Source organism: Egretta garzetta, unplaced genomic scaffold (genome assembly GCF_000687185.1).
Source record: "Egretta garzetta isolate BGI_Z169 unplaced genomic scaffold, ASM68718v1 scaffold573, whole genome shotgun sequence".
In the NCBI taxonomy this organism is placed as follows: Eukaryota; Metazoa; Chordata; class Aves; order Pelecaniformes; family Ardeidae; genus Egretta; species Egretta garzetta.
This window is the reverse complement of record NW_009259180.1, coordinates 748047-762308: the sequence shown is the minus strand read 5'-3', so window position 1 is coordinate 762308 and position 14262 is coordinate 748047. Positions and strand designations below refer to the sequence as shown.

The 14262-nt window shown below is 39.2% G+C and overlaps 1 protein-coding gene across 2 annotated transcripts in view; it reads right to left on the bottom strand.

The window, feature by feature from the left end:
* Window positions 1-14262, bottom strand: part of MICAL2 (microtubule associated monooxygenase, calponin and LIM domain containing 2) — a 61063-nt gene that overhangs the window by 33246 nt on the left and 13555 nt on the right. For both annotated transcript variants that reach the window (XM_035891255.1, XM_035891256.1), the window contains exons 2-5: window positions 4273-4480; window positions 3602-3718; window positions 2384-2485; window positions 574-729 (exon numbers count right to left, since the gene is read on the bottom strand). In XM_035891255.1, coding sequence (XP_035747148.1) covers window positions 574-729; window positions 2384-2485; window positions 3602-3718; window positions 4273-4480 — 583 coding nt within the window. The remainder of the gene's footprint in view (window positions 1-573; window positions 730-2383; window positions 2486-3601; window positions 3719-4272; window positions 4481-14262) is intronic.

The window sequence follows — 14262 nt, the reverse complement described above, 5'->3', positions numbered from 1 at the left end:
TAAATAATGGAATTGCTTGTACTGACAGTGGATGCAACTATTCTGAAACCCTTTTTCATACAGATGTATGTCACAGTTTATATTTTAAGTATTTATGGCAGATTCCTGGCTCATTCTTTTCAGTTTATCAGATCTACACATCAAAAAGCAAGAATAAACTCCTCCCAGAAGGGCAGAGACTTTTTCATGGGGTTTAAGCTGTTCAGCATGTGAATGGATACAAACAAAACAAACCATGTCTTAAGGGATATCTCTGGGCACTGAAAATGCTCTTCTAAATTTGTTCAACATAGCAGACATTTTTACAGTTGAGAAAAATTTAAACATTAAAACAAACTATGATGTGGGAACGCCCAGGCTACAAAACAAACAAAAAAACCCCACAAAACCACTGTACCATAATTGGTCACCTCCATCTGCAAGATTCTGACATCAAAAGCATTTTATCACTTGGGGTTTTTTATACAATATATTTAAATTGATGTTAATAGGAATAGGAGGATTGCCTGGCACGTAAAGAGCTCCGCTACTGCCTCTTGTATTTGGTTGTGGAGAAAATAAGAATACACCCACCCGTTTCCTCTTTAAGGTCCTGGAAGAACTTCTGGTTGAAGATGAAAGCAACACCACTAATTTCTTCTACCTTGGCTTCTGCAGTTGTATTTCTGTTTATAAAATTGGCAGTGATAGCTATAGCCAGCTTTCCACGAAACTCCTTCCTCCTGAAACCTGGTAAGCAAAGAAAAGAATTAAAAACACTGCAAACTTCACATTGGACTTTCAGGAAGGGTCAAATGAAGGCAGCTTGGTCTCTTTCCTATGTCTAGTCCTACACTTCATCAAACAACACACCATCAGCAGATTCCATCATTCCTCCAAAATTCCCTTGAATGCAAAGAGTCTTTTCTCCCCACTTCCAGCTGCAAAACTGAAGCTGTACTGCATTCAAGATAAAGTCTCATTAAAAAAAAAAAAAGTCTGGAGGGGAATTACAGAAGAACAAACATGCAAGAGATCAGCAGTCAAAAGCAGCAGAGAAAGATCTGAAAACCAGAAACCTCTATAACAGTACTTAGGGGCACACACTAACAGCTAACGAGGTCTTTCAAAGATATTAGGGGTTGAAAAATATTCAGTGGCTTAACTGTTGTATTTCCAAGGTGAGACTGACTGCGAAGTTACTTGTTCTCTCTCTCCATCCTAGCTTCCTCTTTTCACAAAAAAAGCCTGCTAAGCCACACTCTTGCAATCACATACTGAAATTTTTCCCTCTAAATATTCCCTTTATCTGTAAGTAAATTCTGAAGTAGGACAGAGGGTCCTTAGGAGTATTTTAAGCCAACTGAAGATGAGTTTTCAGAGTATACATGTATTTTCCAAGAAGAAATAAATCAGCTAAGGATTTTTGTCTCTGTGCTTCTTGATGCACACTCATTTCATTGGGATAAATTTAATATGACAATACCAGCTTCCATATGTAAACAATCTTCAGTGTACCAAATATTCCCTTAGATCCTGGTACTAAGATAACCATTAACTTCTCAGCGTCTGCAGCTGTGGTAAGAATAATTTCGATTTGCTGATACCTGACTGCTTACTTTACAAGGAATTAACTCTAAGCATATTGTGGTTGGCAGATATAAGAATAAGCAGACAAACTATGAAGCTAATAAAAAAAGGAAATACCGTACTTAGTGAACTGAATCTAACATGGATATAATTAAAGCTACAAGGGGAATACATCATTAAGTAACAGGTTTTTTTCATGTGATACAGGAGCAGCTTAGCTAGTGTCTCACTACACAGCTCCGGTGGTCTAAATTCTCAGTAATGGCTTAAGTTCATAAAGCATTTCCCCCCTTTTCCTGTCATGTGCCCCCCTCCCCCCCCCAAGTTATTATCTTTTGGTATCATTTCCAAAGTAACTGCTTCTGAAATGAAATCACCTCTATAAAAAGAGAGATACCTCTGATGCCTTTGTCAAATACCTGGCAGTCACATTTTGGTCATTAGTTCAAACACATACTGCAGATTCACAGAACAACAGCAAAGGCTATGCAATTCCTGATATGTATCTTGTCAGCCTCCTTAAAATTAAATCATCATACAATTAACTTAACCTTGAAGCAAGCCCAATGGCATCATGATGCATTTTAGAGGCAATGCAGATACATAGTGCTGAAAATCAGTAATGACATTAAATGTCTTTATTTTGAGCTACAACTTAACAACAAAAGCAGAAGATACCACATAGAAAATTAATTTCCACACAGACTTCAGTGGATTGAAAGGTAGCCTGTTGCTTTGTGTTCTCCTCTGACTTTCAGACCTTCCAAAATACCCTAAAGACCATTAATATGGCTAAAACCACACATTCACCTACCTTCTAATGTGTTCCTGCGGCCATCTGCACCAATAATAACATCAAATTCATACTCTGACAAAGGGTGATCCACGGGGAGAAATTCAGCCCTCCAACCTGTCTCTAAAAACACAAAGAATAATATTTATTCATTCTTCAGTAATACAATGGAGAAGTGCTTTCAGAGTCTGAAGAAAGGGCATTAAGATAAATGGTCCATTTCTCATTCAAACAGAGCTGAATTCTGCCTCAGATCGATGCAGGGAAGTTCTGCTGCAGTCAAAGCTACGTTCAGGCTGTCTTAGCAAGGTGTCAAGCTCGTAAACTGACAACAAAAAAAATGGAAGCCTTCATCTGGATCACCTAATGCACTGAACTTCCTCTCAGACCTGTATCACAAGAATATGCTTAAGCACTTCATTCTCACAGAAATAGCCCCTCAATGACCTTATCAGGACAGTACATATATGTGGTAACAGCAAGGAAGGGCTGAGTTTTAAAAGAAGAAAAATAGTATTCTATCATCAATTCTTTTAATTGTCTTCTAAATAGACATTAAACGGAAGTATACTTGCAAAGGTAAATTTAATCTTTACATTAACACAGAGCTGATCATAAGAAAATTATGTATAGTCCATATTTTAAAATTCTATATGCTTTAACTACTTAATATATTTACTGTCACTATATGACTGTTAAAGAGAGATAGCACGGTATTTTAATTAAAGCAAAATTTTAAAATATTCTATTGCTACTACACCCTAAGTATTAAACTTTAATAAAATAGAAAAAAAGAATGAGAAGTCTTTATCTATTTTATTTAAAAATCTTGCATAAGATGGCTGATAAACTGTGTGCCAGCAGGAGTTATATCAAATGAGAAAGCAAAACGAGGCCCAGGGAGCTTAATCCATCCTCAATATTTATATTATCAATCAAAAATTGTTTTTGCAAGAAGATACCAAGAAGCCAAACCAGACTCCCTACAAAGCCTCAAACACATGCCAGAAGACATAGTGCAAAACCTCAACTTCTCAGACTGGGTCATATTTTAAAAATTATCAGTGCTCTGTCACAATGATACTTATCATGCCTATGAATGCGTATAGCAAACCTAGCTGAGTAAGGGCAAAACACTCCTATTTCTTTAACAGAATTCAACTACGTTGAATGATTTCACATAATGCCCAACATAAAAAGAAGTTACTGTGAACAGAACTACATTATGATAAACAATACTTTGGTTTTCCTGATCTTCAGGAGGTTCCAGGACTTTCATGAATTCTAGATTCACATGGATTTCAACTCCTAGTATAAGTGCAACTTTGAAGAGGATAAGTTGAAGTTGTCGAATACCTGTAGACAGCAAGGAACAAAGGTGTATTTAATACGTAAATAATCACAGCTGCTACCAGCATGCCACCCAACTGATACTCACCATTACACAAGCATGCAGCATTATTATTTTCCATACTGTGACAAGCGCAACTGCATGTCTTTTAGAGCTTTCCTTCTTAATGATATTTAAAGGTTCTGCTAAACAATATGTTGACCATTTTAGGACAGAAAATTTTACAGCATATTTTCCTATAAAATACCCACTTTCTCGTATTTTCTCATTAGATTAAGGGCTGTGTCTACCTTCATACTAGAATGAATATTAATATTCCTCATACTTCGTAATAAAAACCTATTATTTAGCAAATCCAGTCTAACAAAAGAGCTGTTCCATAAGACTATCATTTGTTCAATTGCCCATTTTGCTTAAATGAGACCATTTCTTTTCCTCTGTGTGCACTCACGCATGTTTAAGGCAGATGAGCTTTCTACCAAATCAAGAAAGTCTCCATTAATCTTCTGACCTCAGTACGTCTCTTATCTGAACAGTACCCATGCCCTCATATACTTACTGATGTGATCAATAGATCCCGCACAGAATTTCCCATAAAATTTCTTTGCTCCCAGTCCCCGGAGGTCGTGAATTGTAAATGGCCAGAGATGCAACACATTGTTTCTTGAAAAAGTGTCCCGCTTCTCCACGATGACAACTTTGGCTCCCAGGAAAGCAAGTTCTATGGCAGTCCGCAAGCCACATGGGCCACCTCCAATAATTAAACACTAGCAGAGAAAACAGGGAGTCTTACACAGGGTTTTGTATTGACTTCCACACAGTTTCTAACTTGCTCTATTGGTATGACTTTATACTCAACCAGACTTATGCTACTGAGACCGTGTACCAGTCATCTATTTATATCAATAAACATTCATATTTTGTTCATGTGGAGTTCAGTCAATTGGTACAAGAAGATAAACTGTGCTTCATGCAGACAGAAAAGCATCTGATAAAAGGGTGTAACAGAAGAAACAGCAAAGAGCCAAACACTTTTGAGCATCTGCTTGTACATTTCTAACTTGCTCACATTTAGTGTTTCAAAAGTGCTTGTAGTAAACAGGATTACAGCTACATAAAAGGGAGGGGAAAGGAAATAAATGGTCTTAGTGTAGGCTTTTTTTGTTCTAAAGTTGAAGTTGATGTACATTTGCTAGACTTGTTAGACAAATCTATGATAAGCCAGTGGTTTTAACAGCATTAGTTACTCTCTCTTTCAAGTGAGGGCGTATCCTAAACATAACAGCCTAGTTCACCTATGGCTGTAAAGCAGGGCATGTCAAGAGAAGTCAGCAGACTTGTCCTGCTTCCCCAGAGCCAGGTAGCTCGGCCTCCATTTTACCCAGTGATCCACATCCTCACCTTCAGGACAATCACATTTTAGGAGCTTAAATCTAAGTTTGGGCATCCTCAGAAGAACTGCTTCAGAAATGATTACAGAGAATTCTTGCCCAAATTGTTGACAGCTGTAAATCCTCACAGACTAAGAAGGAAAGGACTTCCAGAAAGCAGACTAATTAAAACCCAAACCTATCTAATGCTTACATTAGCCTGATTACTAAAAACTGATTAGAAAGAGTCTTCCAGCTGGACAACGTTGCTGTTCCACAACTCCCCCCAAAACCCGCCCCCAAAAACCCCCATAGACTTGACAAAATCTATGCCATCAGTTCAAGCACCGAGCTCAGGCGTGGAGGGACAAGGTGGGCCTGAGCGGAGGAGAGCGCTCTGGCTGCAAGGCTGAGCCATGCCGCGCTGCAAATCCAAACTCATTATCTCACACACCAGACATGCTCCTGTGCGTCCCGCACACATAGCCAGACAGTGATTACAGCTTCAAAGCAAGCACGGGCTGTATCTGGAGGCTCATTGGACAGGAGTCTGGTTCCCATTACATTTCAACTTCATAAAATAGAGTCATTTATTTATTTTGGTTTGTTCATCATTTGTTTTCAAATTTAACAACTTAAGCAAAAATTATCTGGCGATGACTTTTGTCCAACCCAACTGTAAAAGTGCAAATTTTTTTTTTTTTTAAATTGAATGAATAATTCAAGTAAATTCCCACTGAAAGAAGAGCTCCTGGGAGGTGCTTTTGCTTTGCTTTAGGCAAGTGTTTTGTTAACTAGAGATATTAAAGAAATTAAGGTTAGGTTGCTGCATTAGCCACTTGGCTTTCTTCCTCCTAAAAGAACACATTTAATTCATAATTTCATAAGAACGCTCCTTGCTGCATGCTAAATATTAAGAAAACATCAACTGATGTAATTATAAAAGGAAGAAAATGGAGTGCAGATGTTACCCTGACTGAAGAGGCTCACTGGTGGAGTCTGGGTCAGCACATGCTTGTTGTGATTAACATGGGAACTGTGAGCTCTGACAAGTGAGTGACTGCCTTCACAGCTATGCAGTTTTCCAGTAACATTTAGCAAGCAGTTAGAAACATTTTACAAACAAAGACCATACATGGGTTGATAAGGTGGGGTTGGCTTTTTGGCTAACAAACTGTATTATATATAAATAAATGCAACTTTAAAAAAAAAAAAAAAAAAAAGCAGTCTTTTGAGATTTAGTCATAGTGAATCCTGCCAAGTAATAAAACCCACACAGAAAACACTGTTAGTTCCTCTTGATGCTCTGCAACACAGTATGTTAAAGTTTTAAGGAGGATTCTGCCTTCTCCCCTCCTCCTATCACCATTGACAAAATATCTCCCTAATTGCCTAGAGACGCTACGAAAAATGGTTGTATATTTGCTATCGTCCATGGTTACCTTCCATAAACATATTTATCTATGTCTGAGAACTTTGTTCTTTGATTTATTAAGGAAGCTTCCTGCTAGTGTAGAGCTTTCTCTTGGCACTTTGATATCTTTTTTGAAATTTCTGGGGTCAAAACCAGCACAAAACCCTTGCAAAGGTAATTCTTACTGTGTTTATGTTCCTACCTCTATTAAGAAAGGAAAGGGACCGTATCACTGTCATGTCCTGTCCCTGCCTTCCCTCCCCAGCTCTCTGCTTCCAAAGTCACAGAAGAAACCTTGTAGTCAGCCTAGAACAAGCCTTGAATTGCTTCCTATTTTCACCTCCTATTACCCCAGTCTCCTGGCTCCTCAGGGGCTGCTTTTGAAAGTGATTTCTTGCAATTTAACACAGATTGTGGCAACTGACATCTCATAAGGAAGTCTTGAATAATCAGTCCTGAAATCTAACAAACAGGGTTGGACAAACGCCATTGGTTTCTTGACATCCACATCGCCATTCACAGCTCAACTGTCTTAACGGTGCCAGATAATTTCCTAAAAAGGTAAAGGGTAACTTGACTTTTCAAAACATCATCTGCAAATTAATCAAAGTAACAGTTGCTGAAGAGGACTGACAAGGAGCTTTTGCATATTTCTTGTTTAGGCTGGAAACGAAGGGAGCAGGGGAGAAGGACTTGCATAGGTTATAGGGGAGCTTATCCAAGAATAAGATCACAACTAGACCTCTGTGACCTGCCTGAAGAATAAGTATCATGTTGGATGTTATACCCCGTTTTACTACTGAGAGTATACCATGTTAGTATATACTCTTTTTTTTTCGTTTTTCTCAATGCATTTTCTCAATGAAAACCTCGTAGTATAAAGGGCTGATCTTCTGCCTGCAAACGTATGTAAATACTTCCTGTCAAACGAGAAGCTTCATTAAATTTAATATGCTCCCCAAGAACAGCACCTATGTTACAACAAGACAGTTACAGGCAAAAGTACAGAAAGAATAAATAAGGAGGGAGAAAACACCACAGTTTTGCATTCACGTGGCAGATTAAAGCACGTGATTTTAAAATGCCAAATTTCCTCCTTTATCCTTTATGAAAATAATTTATCTTTGCACACATTTCCTCCAAGGATCTTATAAATGCTTGAAATATTGAGCACGCATCCTCTAGAAGAGAACATGTACACACTGAGAAAGGAAGCCATGACAAAGACTCTGACCTGGCCGATCCCTGTCCCTGTCCCTCACTGCAGCCCAGCACTGCGCCCACAAATTCTCCAGCCAAGGGGAGAAAAGCCGGGTGCCATGAACACCCTGCATGCACCCAGACAGTGGCTTGCCCCGCATGGGTGCACCCGTGCTCCAATCACCTCATCAGCAATAGGACCAGGTAAAGTTACACACATCGAATTTCCTTCACCAAACTCCAGCTATGCAGCAACTGGCAGTACTGAAGAGACTGCCCATAAACACCAACTCCTGGTGGTCACCACCAGAACTTTTCATGAGAATTTTGCGAGCTAAATTCATCTACTCTTCTTGCAAATACCCTGACTATGAATGACGGTAATTACCGATTAGAATAAATGTGACAATGAAAATTTACAGTTATGATGTAAATTACCATCAGTAAATGGACACGCTGGTTTGAGTTAAACTTCTGCAAGAGCATTTTCAGAATACCAGCTATAAAATTCCCATTGAAGAGGACTAATGCAAGTTTACAGGTCAGTAATAACTACCTAGTGACAAATTTAGGACTATTTCAGTTTAAAATTATAAATACTAAGTAAAACATGGAAATTTTTGCACTTCAAAATAAATAAAACATTAATAAGCTCATGCATATTTTATAAAAGTTGACTACTTAAGCTGTCAAGTAAATCTTATGTTTCTACATAATGTTAAAAAGTACTGTACTTTTCCCTGAAAGATAATTATTTGTTTCTGTATAAATGTCATCCCAAACTATAACCAAGCACACCCTACTCATTGCATTATTTATCTTCAGGCTGAAACAGAGCAGAAAAACCATTTATTTTTTTTCACAGTACAATTAAAAGATATCAGAAAGTTTCACTTGTAATAATATAAACATACACGGCATTTGGTAAGTCTCATAAGCTTGATTCTACCCAAAGGTCGATCTGACTGTAAGAGATGCTACTTTCTGTTTGTATAAGTGGCAGTGCCCTGAAAAAATCTCCAGAAAATGTTTCTACACTGAGTAAGAGCACTGAGTGCTGAGCTAAATGGCAGCACAAGTTACCTCTCCAACAGCAGAATTAATTTTGTGCCAGGTGCAGGTTTTCTATATGATCTCCTGTATATAATGTACAAATATATGACTTAGAAAATAGGAGGAGAGGAAAGGGAGAGAGGGATGAGAAGCAGAGGCCTCTTGCAACCCCTCCCGTCCCCCACTATTAAATCTGCAGCCTGTGAATCCAGGCACCTATATTCCATTCTGGAAAAAAACATACGCAGTTTAACAGCTGAGAATTTGCAGAATGCCTCCATTGGGTTTCACACAGTAAAGTAAGCTTACAGAAACAACTGAGGTTTTGAGAAAAAGGACGGAGAGAGCAAGAATACAAACACTATGTTTAACAAAAACTAAAGAACACTCCCCAATGACCCAGTCACAAAAATCTCATCCACTTCAATAACTGAAAAAACAGAATCTATTCATTTACCTTGGAAAATGTAAAAAGCAGCTCTTGGCATTTATATGCTCCCAGTCAAGGAATCTACCAGTTGGTAGTAACATGTGGGTGGGGGATGCAATGAAACAGCATCTCTTTGCACAGTTAAGAACAGACAAATCCTGTTGTAGCTCAATGCACTACACTGTTACTGTCCAACTCTAAATCCCTCACTCCTCTCCTGCCCAAGGTACCAAGCCATTAAATTAGTCCTGGAAAATAAAAGTGTGTTCAATTACGATCCACCCTCCCCATATGTTCTTGATGAAGACAGAAGCTACAATTGCTCCAGGAATTCAAGATTTTCTCATTTCTGCTTTTCAGTTGTTTCGGAGGTGAAAAAGAAGAGATTAATTTTAGGCTCCAGCTCAACAACAGCTGGATAGACACAGAGACACCCTTCGTTGTCCTAAGGTGCACCAAGCACCACTTCTACTCTTCAGTGGAAACACACGCATATACTACTGAAAAAATTTAACTTCCTTTAGCTTATACATAATGTTTACCCAAATCACCAACTGGAAATAAAAACCTACAGGAATAGATCATGCTGATAGAAATGAGCACCAAGGGGTGGCTTTCCCCACACACCTCGAAGCCGCTGCCTGGTGCTGCAGATGCCCCCAGCGGCTGTGGGCCTCCCCATGCAGAGACAGGAGGCTCTGCCCACACCTAGACAGCCTGCAGAACACAGAGGGACAGAATGCTTTGCCTTTCCATGGCAAACCCTCTTCCAACATTTGCTCTGGGCCTCAGGTATGTTCATTTCAGTAGTCACCAGATCTGGGACTTCACACCAGCCATGGTGTCCAACGCAACAGGGATGCACCAAGGATTAATTCGACTGACTCCACAGGATTACATCCTACATGGATTTGGGCAAGCGTTTATTCGTGATAGAGCTAAATGTGATGCAACACGAGATAGGCACGAAATATAATGAAACAACACATTTTCTGGATCAGCAATGACTGTTTCCCTGGAAAGGCTCCAAGGAGAAACAGCTGCATAAGCAGCTAAGGCAGACAGCTACCAGAAGCTGCAGCGGGAAGCTCTCTTCAGCACAATGCTTTTCACTTCATCCCCTTTACTAGACATGAAAATGCTTCTGGCAAAAATAGGACTGCTCAGTAGGACATTCCTGACTTGCTGACTTACACTTCATCTTGCATTTGTAGTCTCAGATTTTATCACAAATTCATCGACAGCCACTGGATACACAACAGTGTAGTCAAACATACCCTGAATCCACTGAATAGCCAATATAGTTTTTAAAGTTTGAGATGTTATAATCAAAGTGACTGAAGAACAAAACTCTATAGGCCACTTTAGATGGTATTAAAAGTATCAAGAGCTAAAGCTTTATTAAAAAAAAAATACAAAGAAGAAAAAAAGGTTAAGCTTACAATAGGCATGATGTGTTTTGTCAATCTAAGATGCAAGTCTAGTCTTGCTACGGCCCTGGTCTACCAAAGCGCTTCAATATACGGTTGCTCCCTTAAACTCAACTCTATTCAGGCACTCGCTGCTTCTCTCCCCCAGCGGCTGGGGGCCTCCCCATGCAGAGACAGGAGGCTCTGCCCACACCTAGACAGCCTGCAGAACACAGAGGGACAGAATGCTTTGCCTTTCCATGGCAAACCCTCTTCCAACATTTGCTCTGGGCCTCAGGTATGTTCATTTCAGTAGTCACCAGATCTGGGACTTCACACCAGCCATGGTGTCCAACGCAACAGGGATGCACCAAGGATTAATTCGACTGACTCCACAGGATTACATCCTACATGGATTTGGGCAAGCGTTTATTCGTGATAGAGCTAAATGTGATGCAACACGAGATAGGCACGAAATATAATGAAACAACACATTTTCTGGATCAGCAATGACTGTTTCCCTGGAAAGGCTCCAAGGAGAAACAGCTGCATAAGCAGCTAAGGCAGACAGCTACCAGAAGCTGCAGCGGGAAGCTCTCTTCAGCACAATGCTTTTCACTTCATCCCCTTTACTAGACATGAAAATGCTTCTGGCAAAAATAGGACTGCTCAGTAGGACATTCCTGACTTGCTGACTTACACTTCATCTTGCATTTGTAGTCTCAGATTTTATCACAAATTCATCGACAGCCACTGGATACACAACAGTGTAGTCAAACATACCCTGAATCCACTGAATAGCCAATATAGTTTTTAAAGTTTGAGATGTTATAATCAAAGTGACTGAAGAACAAAACTCTATAGGCCACTTTAGATGGTATTAAAAGTATCAAGAGCTAAAGCTTTATTAAAAAAAAAAAATACAAAGAAGAAAAAAAGGTTAAGCTTACAATAGGCATGATGTGTTTTGTCAATCTAAGATGCAAGTCTAGTCTTGCTACGGCCCTGGTCTACCAAAGCGCTTCAATATACGGTTGCTCCCTTAAACTCAACTCTATTCAGGCACTCGCTGCTTCTCTAGACGAAGACCCCCATACAAAGTGCTTATCATCTTTTCTACAAACTGTCCCAGCCACTGGCACCAACGAGGGATGCATCACTAGAAGAAGATATCTTGGTTACCAGACACATCAGAGCTGCGCAAGTACAGCATGCTCTTGAAGTTAACATGCCCTGCATTGCATGAGATGCTTGTGCCCATTGCCTGACTTGTTGAACGCTGCCATACCCATACAACAAGTTTCATTAAAAGCCAACAGAACATGACCCTGTCAAGAGTAGGGATGATAACTGTAGCTAAATATGACAGTGACCTGGAGGGTTTCCATTCAACTACATACATGTATAGAAAAGGCATAGTGCCAACCTAAACCAAGAATTCTTTTCTTCATTTTTAGAAAGAGGCCAGATATTGAAACATATACCCAAGATTTTTGTTGTTAACAGATCTATTACGCAAATACTAAAAGAAAAAAAAAAAAAAAGAGAAAAAAATTAATTTTTCCATCAAATGAAGGGGGAGGAGAAGGTACAGGAGCTAATTAAACTTGCCCTACAAAAATTAAGTAATCTTGGAAAGCATATTTTCCTCAATGATACTGTTTTATGAGCACCTTATAAAATTAGTAAGGTTAAAAATGTTTCATTTGACAAAAATAATATTCAGTTTTAAGTATTTTAATGAGAGGTCCTAACTCTCCAAAGGATTATGCAAATGCTACTTAAATGCACTACAGATAGGTCCAAAATCTACCTTAAAATATTAAGACTAGCTGGATCTTGCTGAACAGATTTTTGGAGAGTGAACACCACATAAATACCACTGTTGAGGAAGTTCAAAGGCAGCTGGGAACAGCGAGGCTCACGCACCCCTAATTGCCAACAAACCGCAGCGACAAAACCCCATCCCGGTGCAGGAAGCGCAACACAGTGAGTCTATTTCTGCTTTCGATCCCACCAGTATTTACCCTTTGTAACCCCAGCTAAGCACCTCAGAGATATGCAGTTTTGTCCTCTCCTGCCAGAAGCACCCTTATCAGTAATTAGCAAAAATGGAGACATCGCTATTTTTCTTCTTAAAAGACTGCAACATGGATCTGAGGCTACCTGATCCAGGCTGATTTTGGACAGAGCTCTTTCCCCAGCACTGCGCCCTGCAGTTGCTGCACTCGCAGCTGGACACGGCACAATCCAGGGATCAGAGGATCTATCTTTATTGCCCTCCTGTTTTATTGGGTCAGAATGCCAGAAGTGAAACATTAGTACATTTATTGCATTCATTTGGCTCATCTTTACCAGGATTTTTTTCTCTTTTTTGGAAGACAAGCTTCTGCATGGAAAAAGCCACGTGCCTTCATTTTTCCTGGATGAATTTGGACACACTTGTCCATCCATCCTCTGTCTCCTGGATACATATACTAATATTAGATTTCCGTATAAAAGCTTTTCCATAGTTTGAAATTAAAACAATGGTATGAAAGCCATCTGAAACTTATAGTCTGCTATGCAACACATTAAAGAGAGGCTGTATGCACTCGTTGTGCTAGAAGGTCAAGAGTTCCTTCGCTGATGCACCAAAGCTGTCAGGGCTTTGTTATTTGGAGCTTTTCTGAAGAGCCCTCTCAGGTGGCACTGGTCATATTTAAATATGTTGATTTCATCTCAGAGTTTTTATAACAATTTACAAAAGTACATTTTAAAAAAAACTGCAATTCATAGACATAATACAGAAAAGTATCTCTAGAAGCTTTCAGTTCCCCTGCACAAGTTACAGTTATCTGAAGAAAACCTGCACATCAACAAGAAAAACTATACTATTTTAAATAAACAGATTATCCACCAGAAATCTGGCAAGTGCTTTAATCCAAAAATCTCCTCAGATAAAGCACAAAATAAACCCTCTAACATCCTTTGGAATTAAGGGCATATTTGCTAGTTTTTTACCTCTTGTAATCAAAACAGGAGAAAAAACCCAAACCACGCCCAAAACCCAGAAGAGATTGGTTTCTTTCCTTTTTTTTTTTTTTTTTTTTTTTGGCCAGTTGCTTAAACAACCAAAGTGAAAACAAGATAAACCTTGCAGAAAGAATGTTGTCTGACTATCCTGGTCATGAATATGGTTGGCAGCATTTAAGTACCTTGCCTTTTTTTTTTTGTAGGCTTACGCCTGTCATACTGAGATAATGCTTTAAGGCTATCCTTAAAAACTTAGCAAAAACCCCCAAAACAAAACCATGAAATGAAACAATTCATCCAGATACAGAGAACTGCTGAACAGAGATGAAGAAACAAAGGCACCAAGAGCCTCACCTCCGAGCACAGCAGAGACCAAGCAACGAGTCTTGTGAACCTTGCAAGTAGTGAAACTCGTGAGGTTGCGATTGCAAGAAAATAATTAATCCTCTACATGCTTTTGGGGTCAGGAGCTGACCAGCTAGTGGAGGACTTGTCTACAGACCCAGAGGAAAGGATTTCTCATGCTTTATGGCATCCAAAGCATGCAGACAAGTTGGTCAACCACCATGGCTTTGCTACAGGAAGAAGTTGGTAATATGCTTTTTTTAAAAAAAAAAAAAAAAAAAAAAAAAAAAAAAAAAAAAAAAAACACACAATA